At 39.9% G+C, this 20,629-nt stretch overlaps 1 protein-coding gene across 1 annotated transcript in view; it reads left to right on the forward strand.

Annotated features, from left to right (window-relative positions):
• Positions 1-4,271: 4,271 nt before the first annotated feature.
• The window catches only part of LOC309657344 (phosphatidylinositol 3-kinase regulatory subunit gamma), an 86,842-nt gene continuing 70,484 nt past the window's right edge, over positions 4,272-20,629 (forward strand). Inside the window, exon 1 of the mRNA XM_082454655.1 lies at positions 4,272-5,309. Within this exon, the coding sequence (XP_082310781.1) occupies positions 5,204-5,309 (106 nt within the window). The 5' untranslated portion in view covers positions 4,272-5,203. The remainder of the gene's footprint in view (positions 5,310-20,629) is intronic.

Consider the following 20,629-nt stretch of genomic DNA (forward strand, 5'->3'; position numbering starts at 1 on the left):
GGACAAACTGAGAAGTAAAGAGACCACATGTTTAAAGCAGGTGAATATAAGTTTGGGGCAGGCCAAATATCACCTCCTCAAGGAAGCCTTTACTCAGCTGCATTGTGGGCAGAGATCATTACTGTTTTGGGGGTTCATATAGCACTTTGTCAATTTCTCTATTATAGCATATAATTGGACTCCTCCTCTACGGACTCTGGACTCAATGTTAGGCACTTTGTCTTATTCATTTTTGTATCCCCAGTGTTTGGAAGCATCAATAAACATTCGCTAAGTGAATGAAGGGGTGGGAAGCTGTGTGGTGTAGTGGGAAAGGCATCAGGACCTGGGGCTCTAATGCTGGCTGTGCTACTGAGTGGCTGCATGACTTTGAACAAGTCTCCTCACTGCTCTGGGTCTCAATTTCCTCATCTGTAAAAGGAGAATAAAAATACAAACTTCCTCAGGGTTATGGAGATTAAATGGGGTAGCAGAGCTCACCAGCTGCCCTGTTTGTGCCCTGCCCTCGTGAAACAGCCTGGACTATTGTTCCTGTCATTTGGATCTCATTTGCTCTCTCTCTCTCCCGGTGAGAGCTGAGTTGAAAGCTGTTGCCTTGATGGAGGGGAAGTTTGCATAACATACCATCCAGGTGGCCCTTGTGTTGCTAAAAGGGCAGATACCAAAAAGAGGGGAACATGTTAGGCTAGAGAGAGAGAGACCTGCATTTTTGGTGATCTCCAAAGCTGAAGGAGGACCCAAAGTGGGGAGAAGATCTATATCATGTGCTGAAGGGTCTGAGGAAGCCCTCAAACAGAGCCCTATAAGCCCAGGAATTTAGCAGCATCTGGAGAAATGCCACTCCTATGAAAACTGTTCATTCATCTAATGTCATAATTTCTCAGTGCCTTGGGCTGATAGGATTAACCCTACCATGGTTTTCCAAGTTTCAAGAAAGATGTAGAGGAGAAATAAAAAATTACAAATGCCAAATAAAAGGGGTATCATTCTGAAAAAATGGAAAACCAAGATGTTAGACACTGGTATCATAAGAGATGACTATCCATCCCCAGGGGAGATGTCTTTCTAGAAGATCCACTAGCATTGCTTTTTTTACATTGTAAAGGCAAACTTTTCCATAAAAACTTGATATACCCCCAACTTATAAGGCATGTGGCTGGGAAGGTCCTAAAATCTGCAACTGATAATTTGTAGAGTTTTCTTGGAATCCCATTTATTAAATGAGTTTATTTAGCTGCACGGACTTGGCCTTATCACAAGACAAGTGGCAAAGGGAAGATAGTGAGAAAGGGAAAAAAGAGGGGGATTGAGTCCAGTGATCCTCCGCAAAGCCTAAAGCCAGTTCTGCGTTAAAGCCAGTGACCTTAAAAAAATAATAAAAGTATGTTTCCATTTTGCAAGGCTTTAAAAAAAATATCGTGTGCTCAGATGGCACCTTTAATCACGAAGAACTTTTGGCTGAGTTCCAGGCTGATTCTGCTGGCACAGAGAGGTCTGAGATCATACCCTATATTCAGTGCACAGAAGAAATATTTCACCCATCTCTGAAATAAAGAGGGGGAAACGGAGCATATTTGAACTGTTTCATAGCAAGACAAGAGCAGGGTGAAAAGTGAAGGACACTGTCTGTTTGGAGTTACAGAAAGGTACTATTAATTCTAAGTACTTAAGTGGCATTTTTTTTTCATTCTCAGAGTGTTTCACAATAAACTAAGTAGCTTGCATAAATCTGAAGGTAATCTCCAATTTCACAGATATATAAATGAAGGCAGATTTTGTGATTTACCTAAGACTACTTTAAATTTTAAAAAGGCAGGAGGCAAAGGGGAAAAAACAACTCCGAAAGTAGCAGGTTGTGACCCAGGAGTTTGAGCTCTTACAGCTGAATTTACTCCACACCCAGGCCAAATATAATTCTCCAGGATGGAAATGATCCAGGGCACCAGAGCTAACATTGTCTACCTTTGCCAAAGAGCCTGAGGCGGTTTGGTGACAAGCAGTCAGAACCTCACTTCTATTTCTCAACTGAAAGAAAGTAAAGCCAACATCATATGACAGGCACTTCCCACCATGGCAGGGCACTGGTTCAAGCCCATCTGAAGGAAGTGTGCTTCCCCTTGATTCATCGTTGCCTCTTGCATCACTGTTATTCTTTGGAGGCCTCCTTTATTTGTTGGACAGTTGGGTCATATGATTTTAGGTGGCAAGGTTGAATCACATAGCTTTACTCAATGTGTCAGTTTTGAGCACACATGATATACTGTGCTGTTTCTTCACTACATCTCCCAAAGCCTTAGCTGTGGGGAAGGCCTGGGTGATTGCTCCGTGCATTGGAAATTGAATCCCCACCACTAAATCATGAGAAGTGGTCCAGGCAAAAGCTGCTATGGAAATCTGAAAGCTATTATCTTTTCCACACTTCCTCTCTTCACCTTCATTTTGTTTGGGAATGCACAGGGACACCCGTGAACAAAAATAAACCAACTTGCCCTTGACTGATTGTTCTGCTTTTTGAGTTATCAAATATGAGTACTTCTGGCTCCCAGATACAGTGAAGTAAAGAGCCTGCTGGGAAACCAGCCACAAATTAGGGTTGATCTTCCAGTATCTTCTACCTGGAGGAATGGTTCAGGACATTCAAATTAATGTGACCTGTCCCAGGTTGATTTGGCTCCAGAATCACATTTGGATTTCAGAAATGTAAGCAAGCAAGCATATAAGAATCCTGATGTTTTCTCAGCTCAACCCTGTCCATTCATTCTTCCTGGCTCTTTTTAACCCATGACTTTACACCCAGTCTATACACATTTTGACTGCTCCCAGGAACTGTCTCAACTCAGAGCACCTTTAAGGAAGGCAGAACCACTTTAGGAGGTTGAGGATGAAACGTGGCAACTTTTCCACAGGCATGTCAATATAGCCACTCATGGTAGGAGGTTTTGCTACGGCTTTAATCAGGTTGTCAACCCAAACACAATGGGCTTCGTTACTCCTGTGTAAAGAGGAAAGAGAGCAGTTTTTGGCCTCCCCAGACTGTATTGCAGGGTATGCAGAATGGCAATTCCAGGCACAAGCTTCACGAGACACAAATCTGGTTTTGGCTATTCAGTGTCCCTCCAGCAAGTTAATTAGCAGTTCCTGAAATGCGTGGAAATAGTCAGCATTTTAAGAATAGGTGTAGGGATTGGGTGTATGTGGAAAGGCATCTGTCGGGGAAACAGAATAGAGCCCTTTTGGCGAGGGATTCCAACACCTGTGATTTATCTCAAAAATCACACACGCGCTGTAATTGCAAGGCATTTTTTCCGGCTTGAGCACTAGAGCTGAGGGGCCTGCTGTGGCCCTCCACCATTTATTTCAGGGGTGGGCAGTTCCCTCTGGGTTCAGAAATCCTGGGGTGGAAAGCGCAGGGTAACCGCGAAATGCCTGCTTAAGAAGTGCCTCACTTCTCAAGGGGAGAAGTCGCGGCTGGGCTCAGGTAGCGGCCGGGGACGGCTGCACGGGGCCCATGGGCACATCCTCTCACTTAGCAGCACGGTCCTGCAAGTGGGTTTGTGGACCTTTGCTTTATTTGACAACTTATCATGGGGGGTGGGGCGAGCTGTCTCAGCTCGGAGAAGAGGTCCGTGGGGAGGGACTCTAACCGGGGACCTCCTAAGGACCAGAAGAGCGCGCGTCCCGCCAAGTGACAGCACGCGCCCTCTCTGTCCGATCCCCTCCCCCGCGGCCAGTTTCTGGGCAGAGGTGTCTCGCGCCAGCCCGTCCTCCCCCTCTCCTACTCGTCCGGGCGGACCGAGCCTCAGCGGGAGCCCCGCCTGTCTCCGGGCAGCTTGAGCCCCTGAGCGCTCGCCGAGCCTGTCAGTAACCGCCGTTTGCGCTTTCTTTCTTTCTTTCTTCTTTTTTTTTTCCTCCTCTTTTCTTTCCCCCTTCTGCCTTTGTCCCGCTTAGTAACTGGGCTGCGACCAATCGCCGCCTCACCGGCCGGCGCCGGCTGGCTCCTGATTGGCTCGCTTGGGGCGCGCAGCCGTCTCCCGCTCCTCAGCTGGAGCAAGGCAGACAAAAGACGCAGGCTCCGGGCTCCGGCAACCTGGCTCAGCCAATCACCAGCCACTTCATCCTCTCATTTCCCCCCCACCCCACCTCCCCTCTCGCCTCTCCCTCCCCGCGCGGCTCGCGTGCTCCCGGTACTGACTCCTGGCGAGCGGCCAGCGCCCGGGCCCTACCATTCTGATTGAGGCTGGGGGGAGAGAGGTTGGAGGGTTAAGGAGCCGAGGCCTAGGGAGCGGTGGGGAGAGTTGATAGCCGAGGCGGACGACAGCTTCCTGAACAGTCTCTCAGGCATCTGACAGAAGCCCCAACACTTCGAGGCGGAATAGAGTGGAAGGAGCAGTGGCGATGCTGGCCATCCCCCCTGCTCGGCGCGGTTGGGTGGCGCCTCAGCGGGAGAGCTTGGGGGCGGGGAGGGTGTCCCCCCTCCGCGCCGTTAAAATGAAACTCTAGTGGCTTGAGTCAGGGCAGAGCGTGAGGGGAGCCGGCGCTGGCGAGCTTGCTTGCAGCCGGGCGGGAGCGCACGGCCAAGCAGAGCTAACTGGACTCTCGGACGGGCCCCCATCCCCAGGCTGCAGCAGCTTCGGTTCCGAGCCCGACCGGAACGGAGCCCGAGTCCTGGCCCCTGAGGGGATTTCTCCCTGCAGACCAGTGGGACCCTGAAACTTGAACGCAATACCCAACCTCCTTTTTATGCCTTCCTTTGTCACTTACCCACCTTTCTCCCAGCGCGTTCTTTCCCCCGCCCCCCTTCTATTCTCCCTCTCTTGAAGGACACAAAAGTGGCTTCCGCGGAAAAATTTGAAGGCGGTGGGAGCTTTTCTCTTTGGAGAACGACTGTGTAGGAGGGATTTTTGGGGAAGCCGCTTTTTAACACTTCTGCCCTCCGCCCCCCAAGCCTTTCTGTACCCCTTCGAGGAGAAAAGCCCGTAGATTGAACGTTCGGGGGGCATTTTGCTGGCTGCCAGAGCAGGAGAGGGGAGGAGGACCCCGTCCTTGTCCTGGTAGTTGGCTGGACTTGTACCGGCCGTTGGAAACCCCGAAGTACATTTCCGAGTGGGACTTTTACAGATATATATTTTTAGATTTTTAAATAGCAGATAAAAAATATATATGCTTTCTATATATTTCCTGACGACCTGCCCCTGACAGCGCGATGTACAATACGGTGTGGAGTATGGACCGCGATGACGCAGACTGGAGGGAGGTGATGATGCCCTATTCGACAGAACTGATATTTTATATTGAAATGGATCCTCCAGGTACTTGGGAGAAAAAAAAGAATCTTGTGATGGGTCTGATTTGTGTTTAACAAAACCTTGGTGATGTTTTCAGGGCAGAAGTATTCTTGGGTGAACTAGGTTCGGGATGAGGGGCAGATTTGCAGTTAGAGCTGCAGTAAAACTGCTTCTGGTTTACACGTTTAAAGTTTGCAGTTAGGACCCCGATCCTATTGTCCTGTGAGAGTGGGGGTGGGGGCTGGGGTGGGGGATGGGAGGAGAGACCCGTTTCTTTTACTTCTTTGCCTTTGCTTGTCGTTCGGTTTTTTGTCGTACCCTTCACCACCGCCCCCCCCCCCTTTTTTTTTTCTTTTTCAATTAAAGATTCTTCTACCTGCAAAGGATGCTTTATATCCCAGTCTTGAAGTCAGTCTTTCCCTTTGGGGAAATTCTTTAAAGCTTGTCATTTCGTACGTTTGTCTTGTTTGGTTCGCTGTGTTTTACGTTCGTTAACTTCTGAAACTGGATTACCTATGTGATGATTCGTTTTAAGACCCCCTTTTTCTCTCACGGAAGCCGAATGCCGGTTAGGGATTTTCAGGGATAGGGCGTTTTTATTCAGTCATGGCCTTAGTCTGAGGTTTTTCTTTTCAGAATATAGTCACTCAGATCTACGTGCCCTATTTTATTACTCTTTAATTTATGGTGATTTAACTTCATTTATGGGATCGGATTTAACGTAACTTCAATTCTTAGCGTAAAAAAAGGAGAAACCTTTTTTGTGTGAATATATGTGATGTGTACATATATGAGATAGGTTTGAGTATACATAATGTAAAGTATACATACACTGTATTTTTACTTTAGAGCTTTGTCTGAGATCCTTACAGACATTTTGTGTATCTGGTAGGAAAGGAAAAGGAAGGAAAAATGGAAAAGTTGGGTAATTTTTTTTCTTTAAAGTCTACCCTATTTTATGATTATTAGCTGTCAGATTTTCAAACCCTGTTTGCAGTTATAGACAGTGCTTTATGTAATGATTTTTGAATAAGTAGAGGGCCTTTGTGACTATTTTTGTTGAGGATGAATTCGTTATGTCTTTAAAAAATGTGTTATAGCTAAGCCTACAGAAAAAATTGTGTGTCATTGGGGAATCTCAGTTATCATAAGACTATGTGTTTTTGGAAGCCTTTGAAAGGATTTGAGCCCATGAAAGTGTAATGAAGTATAACTGTCTTACAGCATGTATGTAGAAATTATTTCCTGTGTCCTTGTGAACAGTGAATTATCCTCTTTGTTTTTTTTTCAATTAGTCATAGAGAGATAGAGTGTTAAATGATGTTATATTAAAAACTAGTACTAATATTGAATCAACCTTTTTCACTCTTAATGATCACTTAGAATTTTTTCTTTTCCCTTCATTTTGGAGCCTTCTTTATTTGCTTTTATAATTGTGACTGCAATCCAGATGCAGCTTTTTTTTTGTATTTTGCAAAGTTTGTGAGATTTGCCACCCATCTATTGTGTGTATTTCCCCCTTTGTTTCCCCCAATGGTAAAGCATCATTTCTATTAGATGCATTTATCATTCACATAAATGGAAATTTAGTACATCATTGGTTCCTCTCCTGTGAAAAGTAAGGTTAATAATTCTAGATTTCTGTTACTATAAGAATTATATATTCGAACTGCCTTAGAATCATACTGTATCATATAGTATCTTGCCTTGCAGACATACAAAGGGAATTTGTTGGGCGGAGAGGTGAGTGGGGAGGAGGGGAGAAAATGAAGAAGGCACTAATATTTGAAAAATATGGGCCTGGTAGAAGTGTAGACCAAGTTGAGTTGAGTTGTCCAGAAATGATTTTAAGAAAAGTGAACTATTATAATTATGTAGTAATGTGGGTCTTACAAGATTGTATAGAAAATTCTGATCCAAACTTTGTGTATTCCATGGAAATAAACTTTTGAGTTTAAAATGTTCATCTTTAAAAGAAATTTTGCATACTGTGATTCTAGTCAGAATATTGAAAGTATGGTTATGCTGCTCTTTATTGCCCACTTTATAGTCTTAATGTAGAATACAGTTAGTTATTCCTAACAGCTTTTTTAAAAGGAAGCACACTTGAGTATGCTGAAGTATTGCCTATGAAGTGAATGGTTTTTAATGTAAATAATGTGAACAACCTTGTTTTGTGTGGTAAATTAAGTTTCGAAACATTTAAAACTAAGTTAATTTTTAGTGAAGAGGTTGCAGCATGTCTTGTATCTGCCTTTTTCCTAGTTCCTGTCCCAGATCAAGCTCTTATTATTTCCTGCCTGGACTGGTGTGATAGTGCACTGACTGTTCTCTCCGTTTCTACTCTGTCCAATCCACAGTATTATTAAAGTATCATCTGATGATTTACCTTCCAATGGTAAATCTTCCGATGACTTTAAAAACCGTCCAATGGCTTCCCTTTGCCTACTGAAAAAAAGCCCTGTCTTGCTTATCCTGTCATGTAAGTCCCTTTATTTTTGCTTCCAGCCTAATATTCCAGTCTTTTCCCCTCCTGGAGTCCATCACAAGTTCTGTGGAAGCTATTTTATACTTGCTATTCCTTACTGTGTGTGTTTTCCTCTTCCTGGGATGCCTTTCACTTTGGGTTGGAACCTTATATATGTTAAGGGCCCTGGTGAGATGCCTTCTATGCCAGAATGTATGTTCCATGATCCCTTCTGTTAGGAGACATCCTTCCCTCCCTCTTCTAGCACTTCTCAGATAGAACTTCTTCCATTCTGTCTAGAGTAGCTTCCACATTTATTTATGTATACTTCCCCCTTTGGAATTATCTTCCCACCAGCTTATGAGCTTCTTAGCTTGCTCAAGGTCTTGCAAGTAGTAGACAATTTAATAAATATGTGAATTAATGAATACCTAAGGAGCATCATTTCTTTCTAGCCTTTAAGTGCTTTTCTACTTGAGGTCTTTGGTCACCTCATTTCTTGGCTATTGCAATAGCCTAGGGTTAAGTAACTTCCAAATTAGACAGTTGTTGACTTAGTTTCCTTAACTATAATATTCATATTACAGTTTTCAAAATATGGCTTTCATTTTAATTTTAGACTGAAGCATAAATGTGAAGTTTTTATCTGTTATTGCTTCCAGCAGCCTCAAAAACTAGTATTGAAAGGTGTTTCCCTCCAGCCTGTATTTTCAAAAACTACCATTACCATGCATCCTGAAGGTATCTAATAACTGCACGGATTGCTACATCTATTACAATTTATTGACAACATAAGGATTGGATCCAGATGGGACTTTGATGTCTTAATGTTTATGTATTTCCCAGAAATACTGGGAAATATTGAACTGTTTAGATGAAACAAAACTTTTTATTTTGGAGATGTTAAGATTATGGTACAGAGAATTGCTTTTAAGCATCTCAGTTAGTCCTGTTGTGATTTGGGAATCAGGATTATTCCATAACAGAACAGTTGCTGGATAGACCTCTCAAAGAGCCCTGTTTTTGGTATAGGAGCTATTGGAGGATTACCAGTACATAAGTGATCATAAACTCATGCCCAGAGCTTATAGATAGTGGTCTATTAGCTTGCACTTTAGTTTTGACATTGTTACTGTATTTATTTTGAGGAGATGTAATAAATGATTTATTTTTTAAACTAATGGATACAATTCTTTTTAAGATTGTCTGTAGACTTTCTTGTTCTTATCAAGACAAATTTCTGAAATAATCTGTACGGCAGCAACATCTCCTCAGTGGTCACTAGGAAATTAAAAATTTAATTGTTTGGCAAAACATAAATACAGGAAGGTCTAGAAAAGTGGTTCTCATTTTTTTTTTTAAATCTCAGTACCCCTTTTATACTCTTAAAAATTATTGAGGATCCCAAAGAGTTTCTGTTTAAGTGGGTTATATCTATTGAAATTTACCATATTAGAATAAAACTGAGAAGTCAAAAAATATTTATTTAATTCATTTAGAAATAATAAAGCATTACATGTTAACATAACTTTAAAATGAGAAAATAGCTATATTTCCCAAAAAACAAACAAAAAAAGTGGGAAGAGTGGCATCATTTTATGTTTTTGCAAATAACTTTAATGTCTGGCTTTTTAATCTTTAATGTCTGGCTTAAATGGAAGACATGTAAATTCCTAAGTCTGCTCCTCTATTCAGTCTGTTGAGATACCACAGGTCATAGCCTCTGGAAAACTCCACTACACAGTTGTGAAAGAATGAGAGTACAGAAGGCAAGTAATGTCTTAGTGACATTCTGAAAGTATTTTTGACCTGTTGGACCCTCTGAAAAGGTCTTGGGGACTCATTGGTCTCTGGACTACACTTTGAGAAGTACTGGTTTAGTAGTTAACTTGACTACATAATTTGATGGCCAACCCAGTAAAGTATCTTCTGACTTTTTTGAAGCCAAATGAAAAGGTTGTTTCAGGAAACTTTCTTGCTTTGGCATACTTGGTATTTTCATCCTAGTAAAATTTAGATTAAGTAACATTCTGGTGGAGAACTAGCATACTGGCCCTGTGGTTGAAGGAAATATCTGCTGAGAAACAACACTGAAGAAATAGGTCACCTGCCACCATGTGGTCCTTACTATTAGCAGATTGGGCATTCTGCTTCTGTGGTGTAATTTTTCTTTATAACTCTGAACATTTGATGAATTCATCTTATGTAAAATGCTTCTTCTATGTGTAGTAAGGTATTTCTTTTATGAGCTAGGTGCTGCTTTTTAATGATGCTGTAGTATGGGACAAATGTTAATATCATCAAATGATGTAAAAAGCCATGCCAACTTTTTCTGTATGTTCTTATTGAAAAAGATTAGTCACTGCTTTCATTTAATATATTATAGTTTATGGTATTCCAACTATGTTTCATTAGAAATATGGTAAGTCTTCATTTTATAATGCTTTTAAAATTTATTCTCATTTTTTATATTTATCTTAGAATGTAGAAAAGATTGGACATGTTTATGGTCACCATATTTAACAAAGTAGATAGAAAAATAATTACAAATATGTCTGTGTGATATGATATAATTTTTATTGATATTAAAGGGGGATGCAGCCTGAATGTAGTAGAAAGAACACAGGCTTTGGAAACAGATGGTATGGGTCCCAAACCTAGCTTTGCTTCTTATTCTGCCCAAGGTTACGTGGCTAGTGCTTAACCTCTGTGAGCATCCATTTTCTCTTTTGTAAAATTGAACTAATATGTACCTTTCACAGTTGTTCTGGGAATTAGAAGTACTATATCATAATCTAGCACAGTGTTTGGCACATGTTATATACTCAGTTCATTGTAGCTTATATTTTAAAGCATATTTTTGTTTAAAGATTTTTCTTTTTTTTTTTTTTGATGTGGACCACCTTCAAAGTCTCTATTGAATTTGTTACAATGTTTTTATGTTTTGGTTTTCTGGCTGTGAGGCATGGGATCCTAGCTCCCTCACCCCCTGCACCAGAAGGCAAAGTCTCAACCACTGGACCGCCAGGAAAGTCCCTCTTAAAGCATATTGATAATATTTAATTTTCTTAACTCTACTGCTTTGGACACTCTTGCAGTCAAAACCTTTTGAGCTATCTTGCGCCATTCTTGTCTCATCCTTGACATTTAAACTGGGGCCGTTTTGTTTTTGGAAGAATTCTCTAGGGTCTTTTCTAGTTATAACATCTCATGAGTCTATGGAAATACGACTCAAGTCATCCTTTCTTTTTAGTTTCTATTGCCCTTGTTCCTCATCACCTCGCATTTGAAATGGTTTGTAATACGGTAATTGTTGCCAACATTTGTTGAGTAGTTATTACAGAACAAGCACTATGTTAAATGCTTTCATATGTAGTATTCCTTTTAGCCATACAACAGCCTTATAAAATAAGCACTAGTAGTATCCCACTTTACAGACAGGAAACTGAGGCATAAATGTGTTTAGTAAATTATTCAGTGCCTCACAGCCAGCAAGTAGCAGAGCAGGTATGTCTGCCTGACTCTAATGCCCAAGCTCTTAATCAGTGCCTCCTAAGTGATTGCTTTGTTTCTAATTTTTTTCCCCTCCCCCATAAATTCATCCTGAATTCTTCAGCCAGGTTAATCCTACTGAAATGTTATTTTCATTGTCTTACTGCTCTATTTAGAAATAATCAGCAGCTCTCCATTTCTTTTAAGCAGAGGCTGTATTCTTAAACTTGGCTTACATAGTCTTTAGTAATATGGTACCAATTTACATTTCCAACTTAATTACTAATCCTCTATTCTCATTTCTCATCTTGCCCAATTCCTTGCTTATCCCCTCAATATACCTTGCTTATTTCCATCTCCAGCCTTTTGGTTATGCCACTTCTTGTGTTAGATTATGCCCATCCCACCCCATCTTCAAATCAGGATCCTTTGCAAGTCCTTCTTCCTTTTTTTCTTCCTCTTTAAATTCTAGCACTGAACCCCTTAATTATCTAGGGCTAAGGTCTGTTATTTTGACGCAAAATCATGTTATATTATGGCATTAATTATTTTGTGAATATAACTTATCTCCCCAACAAGGTACGCTTCTTGAGGTCAAGCTGTCATATTTCTTTTGTATCTATTTTTTTCTCTAAATACCCAGTGTCCAAATATTTTGTTAAATCTTAGACCTGTGGACTCAGCCAGCTTCATTTGTGACTTGTTTCAAAATGTTGATATTATTTATTATCAACATGTGACCTTTAAACTTATAAAGATAATTTATTCTAACGAAAGAAATAATGAAAAAATACAATACTTAATGTTATCAGCAAAATTTTATGGTTTCGCGTAAAAGTCACATTTGAAATTTGGAAGAATTAAAGCGAGTAGTAAGTTTTTGAAAGTTTGTTAGGCTAGTTTTAACACAGTATTGGGTTAAATGTAGATTTAATTTACTTAATGTGTTACTATACCAATTAAATTTAGATTGTGTAGGACTTGACTTGGGATAACAAGGTAAGGTCAAACATAGAGCCTTATAAGATCAGTTTCCAAATTGTTTGCCCATATATGGTATATGTTTTGTTCCTTGTATATTATTTGTAAGTTCATATAAAGTAAGAGGGTTATCTAATTTTTTTAATAAAAGAGGCAGTAGGCTAGGTCCAGCCTGCCAGATCATACCATTTTGCATGTCCCATGTCAATATAAAAACTGCCCTGTGCCCTGTGAATATGAGCCAACACAAAGCCAAAGTCAACACCATGATGTCATACCATCCGCCATTATCCAGCCTTGGATTTCCTGTCTGATGTTCTGTTTGTGGACCAGATCAGTTGTCTACCCGTGTGTAAGGGTATAGGGCAACAAATCCAGAGCATGTAGCTATGTAATCTTAAATACGTATTGTTACAGTTTCTTTTTTTTTTTTTTTTGGCTGTGCCACGTGGCTTGCAGGATCTTAGTTCCCCAACCGGGGATTGAACCCGGGCCATGGCAGTGAAAGCGCCGAGTACTAATCACTGGACCGCCAGGGAATTCCCTAGTTTTTTTTTTTAAACTTAAGAAAAAATAAATTCAATCATGAGTCAAAATTTATAATTTGTGTATAAATTGTTTTGGAGAAGGCCTTATTGAAATGATTGTGCTAGAAGAATACTGCTTTAGAGTTCGTTCTTTCACATGTATCCTTTTTAACTTTCTAACTCCGCAGCTGAGTCACTCAGTGTGGTATAATTCATGTTGAACTTCTAATATGCATTTGTAGAATTAGCCACAAACCTTTTTTTAAAGATAATTTAAGATAAATTTTATTTATTTTTCTTATTAAAAGCACTACAAAAGTACTACATAGTCATTGTAGAAAAGATAGAAAATACAGATAAGTAAAAAGAAGAAAGTAAGAGCTCCCGATCCTACCACACAGAATAACCACTGTGATCACCTTCAGATATATTCTTTCACGTGTGTATTTCTCATTTCAAATTCAAATGAGACAGTACTGTAAATATCTGCTTTTTAAGGTATTTATACAAACTTTCACATTTGAGAATAGTTTTAGATTTACAGGAAAGTTGCCAAGTAGTACAGAGAATTCCCATATACCTTTCACCCAGTTAAACACCTTTTTTTTTTTTTTAAATTTATTTAATTTATTTTTATTTTTGACTGTGTTGGGTCTTCATTGCTGCGTGCGGGCTTTATCTAGTTGGGGCAAGCCGGGGCTTCTCTTCGTTGTGGTACAAGGGCTTCTCATTGTGGTGACCTCTCCTGTTGCAGAGCATGGGCTCTAGGCGCGTGGGCTTCAGTAGCTGTGGTGCATGGGCTCAGTAGTTGTGGCTCATGGACTCTAGAGCGCAGGCTCAGTAGTGTGGCGCACGGGCTTAGTTGCTCTGTGGCATGTGGGATCTTCCCGGACCAGGGATTGAACCCATGTCCCCTGCATTGGCAGGTGGGTGCTTAACCACTGCGCCACCAGGGAAGCCCAACACCTGCTGTTTTTTCACTTAATTTGTCATGAACACTTTCCCATGACAATAACTATTCATGTTAACATCATTTTAAATGATAGGATTGTACTCAATTGTATGGATATAGCATATTTATTGAACTAATTCTATTTAACCACAAGCTTTTTTTTCTGAGGTTAGTCCTGGGATATGTTTCATAAAAAAGTATGTAGTTAGTATGTTTTCAGCTGTAAGCAGCAGAACCTAATTCAACATGGCTTAAGAAATAAGAAATTTTATCTTCTCATATAATAGGCTTCAGCATTGGTTGATTACAGAAATTCAACAATTCAGTAAAAACCCATATTCTTTCCATTGCTCAATTCTGCTGCTCTCCATGGGATAGGCTTACAGGCATCACATCCATACGCACAACTTCTAAAAGAAGGAAGATGTCTCTTCCTGTGCCTCTGTTTACAGAGAGAGGAAACTTTCTCCAAAAGCCTCTAGCAGGCTTCTTTCAGACTTTTTGGCCAGAATTGGGTAGTATGTCCATTTCTGAACCCATCAGGAATGGTTCAATAGTGATTACTATCAAACTAACTGAGTTCGTGCCTGAATCTGGAGTGGTGTTGACTTCCCCTGAGGCATTATACTGGGGAAGGATTCTATTAGGAAGGAAGAAGGAGGGGATGACTTCTAGGTAGGCAAACAACAGTAGCCAATCTGGAAAGTAATTTGGAGAACCATAGCTCTTTCAAAGTTCTCATCTCTGTGTTTGGAAATGAAAAGAATTAACGAGTTAATTTTTTTTTCTTTTTCAAAACTAAAATCTAATTAGTATAGTCATGTATTATGAAACCCATTTTCATTTTACAAATTGGAATTCACAGGGTCACATAGTATTGAGAGTTAAATATAAGACAGGCCTTTTCCTATCTTACCAATTGCTTTCTAGAAGATGAGGAAGCTAACTTCTCTGGTTGACAGTTTCCTTATTTGAGTCATGTAGGTGTTGGAATAGAGTATATTAGTATATCAAGTAAATGACTGTGAAGAGAGAATTTTGTAAAACTGTAAACTCCAAATTTCAAAGTTTAATAAATTAAGTATGTTTGGTATATGAAGCCTTGGACTTGTAGAATGATTTATGATTTGAATGACTGATGTTAAAAATTAGGACACTTAAAATAACCCATAGATCATATCTTTCAATTAAAATGTATTAATTAGAAATTTAGAGGCAATATAGTGGGGCTATTAAGAGACAGGGTTCTGGAATCAGATTGCCTGAGTTCAGATTGTGCCTCTGCCACTTCCTAGCATATGTCATTGAGCAATTTACTTATGTTTTCTGTGTTTTGGTTTCCTCACCTAAAAAATGGGGATGATGATGGTCCCTACTTCAGTAGGATTGTTGTGAGAATTTAGTGAATTAACAACTGTAAAGCAACTAACATGCCCAGACCATATTAAGCATCCAAAAATGTTTTTGTTCATGTGTATTGATTAATTCATGTTTTTCAACAAATATTTGATTGCCAGATAGTGTTCTAGGTATAGCAGTGAACAGAACAGCAAAGCTCCCTGTATTCATGGAGTATACATTTTTAAGGGAAGGGAGAGAGCAAAGAATAAACAAATTCATAAGTGAAATACATAGTGATGGTGATAAATGATATGGAGAAAAAGCAGAGAACAAAAATAGAGTGCTGGGTGGGGGACCTGCTATTTTAAATAATAGGACAGGGAGGGCCTGACCTAAAGGAATTGAGGGGGCTAGCCAGGTAGATATATGGGAGCTGAGAGGGCGGGGGAGTGTGCCTAGTAGAGGGGATACCATATGACTTACTCTGAGGCAGGAGCGTGTGTGTCATGTATTCAGGGATCATCTATGAGGCTAGTGTGGTTGGAGTGGAATGAGGGGAAATTAGTAAGATTTAAAGACAAGTAATGGTGTGGATGGTGGGGAAGACCATGTAGGACATTGTAAGAACTTTGGCTTTTAAAACTTGACTGAGGAATATAACCAATATTTTATAACTATAAATGGAATATAACCTTTAAAAATTGTGAATCACTATTCTGTACACCTGTAACTTGTACATCAACTTATACTTCAATTAAAAAAAAAAAAACTTGACTGTGATGAGAAGCCATCCAAGGGTATTGAACAGTAATGTATTATGATTCCTGGCTTAAAAGGATGATTCTGGCTGCTGGTGGAAGTGGAGAAACTGGTTAGGAAGCTACTGCAATAAACAAGCTGAGGGATGGTGGTGGCTTGGGCAAGGGTGGACTCTGAGGAGGTGGTGAAAGTAGTTGGATTCTGAATATTATGACCAGTTATGTAGCTTGTCATTTCTAAACTGACTTAATTACTTTATTTGCTAATTTCTTAACTTTAAGTATGCTTTAGTAATTAAAAGATTTAGCTTTTAAAATTATGTCAAAACTATATATTTTAGATGGATTTTTCTCTTTTTTGAAGTGTTATGATTTCTAATTTCTGCCATCTGAGTGCAAAGCAGCATAATATGTGGCCTTAGTTATTTGATGAAGGCTTACTCATAAGTTGCTTTGATAAACATTACTGTATAAATCTAGACTGTACTATAATTTACTTTCAAAAGTAACTTTGAAAAGAAAATTATCTTAAAGTTCTAAGTTTCTATGGTGGGCTTTGAAGGGGAGAAGAAATTAAAGAGAAGGAAGCCATGCCATATATGTGTCATTTTACTTTATGTGCTAAAGTTGTTAGTGTTTTAGAATAATTAAACTATATTTATGTGTTTTTGCTTATTAGTGGAATGCTTAAGTGCTTGAGTATAGACATTGTTTTGAAATAGGGAAGTGTTGCTCAGTGTTTAGGAGCTCTGAACTCGGGCTGCTTGGATTTCCGGTTCTAGCCCTGTCTACTTCTGGTTTGTGACCCTGGACAGTTTCCTAATCTGTATAGCAGGGAGAAGAATATTAACCCCATTGTAGGGTTGTTGTGACAATTAGATGAATTAGTACATGTTAGACACTTAGAGCAGTATCTGTTGTTGTTATTATTTTTATTATTAAGCTGGGATGCTTTGTGACATATCTCCTCTCTGCCATTCAGAGGAAGCACCAGCCTAACATTTAAATTGAATTGAAAAGTAATTTAAATCTTTATTCCAGCTTCTCAAAAATGCCAAAGGGGATTACATTCATACCATATTGCATTACTACTTAAAATCTGATTTCTCCTTTTTTTTTTTAAGAGTATCTTTTTAAAAATAATTAATTAATTAATTAATTATGTCTGCACTGGGTCTTCATTGTGGCACATGGGCTTCTCTAGTTGCGGCACATGGGCTTCTCTAGTTGTGGTGCACAGGCTCTAGAGCCTACGGGCTCAGTAGTTGCAGCGCATGGGCTTCTCTAGTTGCAGCACGCAGGCTTCTCTAGGTGCAGTGCATGGGCTCTCTACTTGCAGCATGTGGGCTTTGCTAGTTGCAGCATGTGGGCTCTAGAGTGCGTGGGCCCAGTAGTTGTGGCATGCGGGCTCTCTGGTTGCGGTGCCTGGGCTCAGTAGTTGTGGCACATGGGCTTAGTTGTGGTATGTGGGATCCTAGTTCCCCGACCAGGGATGGAACCCAGGCCCCCTGCATTGGGAGCTCAGAGTCTCAACCACTGGACCACCAGGGAAGTCCCTGATTTCTCCATTTTTGATCAGTATCTTTGCACGGTTAATCCCAAACTTCTTTCTCTCTTTTAAAACTTGCCAGACTCTCTATGGCAACTTGAACAGTCTCATTGTTTTTGTTTCTTTCCTCCCTTTCTCAAACTTATTAGTTTCTCTTCCAGGAGTACCTGTTTCCCTTTCAGCTCTCTCCTTTGCCTATTTCATTACTCTGATCTGTATAATAAGGGCCAGGAACCAAGGGAGTAAAGAAAAGAAGCTATGAATACTCATATAGCAACATATTTCATTTTGTCACACTTCTCTGCCATAGAACATGTTTGACTTTTAGAAAGAAGTTTGCTTAAGACAATCAGGTAGTTCAGACCTGTTGTAGGATGTTAGCTCAGGACTTGGGAGTTTAGTCTTTTTCCTAGTAGTCATGAACTATGTGAGAGAAGTTATCACTTTTGTCTGACTGAGATTGACGTGGACCTCTCTTTTGATTCCTAGGGATCAACAATGGGCATTTAGAGTAGAGTTGCCAGATAATATACATTCAGTATGTCCCATGCAAAATTTGGGACATATTTATACTAGAAAGTTATTCATTGTTTATCTGAAATTCAAATTTAACTGGGTGTCTTGTATTTTTATTTGCTAAATTTGCCAAGCCTAATTTAGAGAGAGGCTGGACAGTTGAATAGACACTATTTCCTAGGACATTCTCCCCATGGAGATAGATGTGTAGGGATAGACATGTAACTTGTTGTAATGGATATCAGGATTTTTTAGTTTCAGTAGCAAGAAGTCCAACTCAAATTGGTGTAAGCGAAGAGAATTTATGGGTTTGTGTAGTTGAAAAGTTGAAAGGGAATGAGGGAATAAACAGGGTTGTACTGTATAGCACAGGGAACTATATCCAATCTCCTGGGATAAACCATAATGGAAAAGAATATAAAAAAAGAATGTATATATGTGTATAACTGAGTCACTTTGCTGTACAGCAGAAATTAGCACAACTTTGTAAATCAACTATACTTCAGTTAAAAAAAAAAAAAAGGGAATGGGGGTCCCTGGCTGGGTTTGATCAAGACTGTCAGGCTTTGGCCCTGTTTTTCTGCATTTCTCTGGGCTCTCCCCTATAGCAGCTTTTTTCTCAGGCTGGCTTCCCTGGTAGTATAAGATGACTGCCTGTGGCTCCTGGGACTACGTGTTTCCTCAATTCTGGGTGGGAAAAAAGGATGCTTCCCACAAATATAACACAGAAATCCTGAGTTTGTCACTACTTAGACTATTCCTGTGTCTCAAAGGATCACTGTCTTAAAATCTGGATTCCTTTAACTATTAATTGTAGCTTTCTCTGTCTGGTAAACTTGAGAGTGCATCAGAACCACCTGGAGGACTTGTAAAAACACAGATTGCTAGGCCTTACCCCCAGAGTTTCTGATTCAGTAGGTTTGGGTTCTAAAAATTTGTATTTGTAACAGATGTTACTGATTTGGCTGGTCTGCAAACCACACTTTGAGAACTACTGCTTTGTGGAATCAGGGCCTACTCCTGGAGCTGGGGAAGGGGTCAGTCCCACATAAACTCCTTACCAGTGTGGAGAAGGAACAAGATAGGTTTTGAGGAGATAATTACAGTGTCCACTAAAGGAGGACTGCTTGCTGTTTTTTGCCTGTCCAGCTTCCCTTCCCTCTTTTTTTTTCTTGTTTTTCCTTCCCTCTTATTTGGGTAACAGCTTCCTCATTTTTATCTTGGAACCATTCCTCCCCTATTTGCAATCAGTGTGGCTTAGGTAGAATTGATCTAAGCCATTGGCTTTAAGGGTAGGCACATGACCCAGGCCTGGCCAATAAGATCACTGCATTTGCCTGGCCAGGGGGATTAGCCTAGGAGTTAACAGGGCAGTGATCTTTGTAATATAGTCAATGCACATTACTATATGTTACTATTTACTGTCCTGACTAGTGATATAAAGATGGCATAATCCCTGTCCTTAAGGAGCTCAGACTGTAATTAAGGAGTACCGACGTGCAAACAAATGCATGTAGTACTTCTCTTTATAACTTCCTCCCTTTCTCATGTCTATCATCTAACATACATTTCCATTGTATACTGTATTACCCACTTTATAATCCTTAACCACTGTTATAATTAGTTGTTTAGCATCTTTAATCCTTATTAGATTATCAATTCCATCAGGATAAGGGCTGAGTCCATAATTAACTGCTGGGTTTCCAGTACCTAGCACTGTCTCTGGCACATAGAGATACTCAGTAAATATTGATTGAATGAATGTTTTAAGTATAGTAATAGAAAAATGTATAAACAGAAGAGGGAATGATTGGTTTACTGGTGGGGTAGTAGAGAGGTAACAGCCTGGGTAAATGCACACAACTTGGTGTATTTGGGAACTGTAACTAATTCAGTTTTGTTGAAACAAGTGTGAGGTAGGAAGTGGTGGTAAATGAGCCTGGAGAGATAGGTGAGGGCCAATTGATGAAAGGCCCTGAATGCTACACTTAGAGGCTGGATTTTTTCCTGTGGGCAGTTGGGGAGCCACTGACTGATTGGTTTCAAGTAGGGAAAAGAGTATATTGGCTGCAAAGTGAAAAACAGATTGGAGGAAAGCCAGATTGAAGAAAGTAAACTCTCTAGGAGGCTATTTCAGTACAGATGAAAGATGTTATGAAAGCCTAAGGTAAATGGAAAAAAAAAAAAAAGAACAATATGGAGGTTGGGGGGAGACCCTGTGCATAAGAATTCATGTGGACTCATGGAGATTTTTACTATAATTTAATTTTGTTTTAGCAGCAGAGACTGCCTTAGCCAATCTTAACTACTGACGCATAGTTCTACATACATACCCACTTTATATTTGTAACCAGAGATTATGTTTCTGTTTTAACTTCTAATCATTTAAAAAAAAATAAGTGGAAATTACCTGCCCCCCCGCCCAAAAAAAAAAAAAAGCCTAAAGTAAGGTAGTGGCAGAGAGAATGAATAGGAGAGTTATTTAAAAAGTAAAATTGATGGGACTTAGAGACTATCTTGAGAAAAATCAAAGACTCTAGAATGATTTTTAGTTTTCTGGCTTGGGAGATGGTGGTACCATAAACTAAGAGACACAATTTAAAGAGGAAGGACAGGTTTGGATCATATGGAGAAAAGTGTAAAGGTGTATTTTATTCTAGGTACTCTTCTAATGGCTGGGAATATAGTAATGAACAAAACAAAGTGCTTGTTTATGCAGGAGGAGATATGACAGTAAACAAATTAAGAAGTAAATGCATAG

Source organism: Balaenoptera physalus (assembly GCF_965194825.1).
Source record: "Balaenoptera physalus genome assembly, chromosome: 1".
Classification (NCBI taxonomy): domain Eukaryota; kingdom Metazoa; phylum Chordata; class Mammalia; order Artiodactyla; family Balaenopteridae; genus Balaenoptera; species Balaenoptera physalus.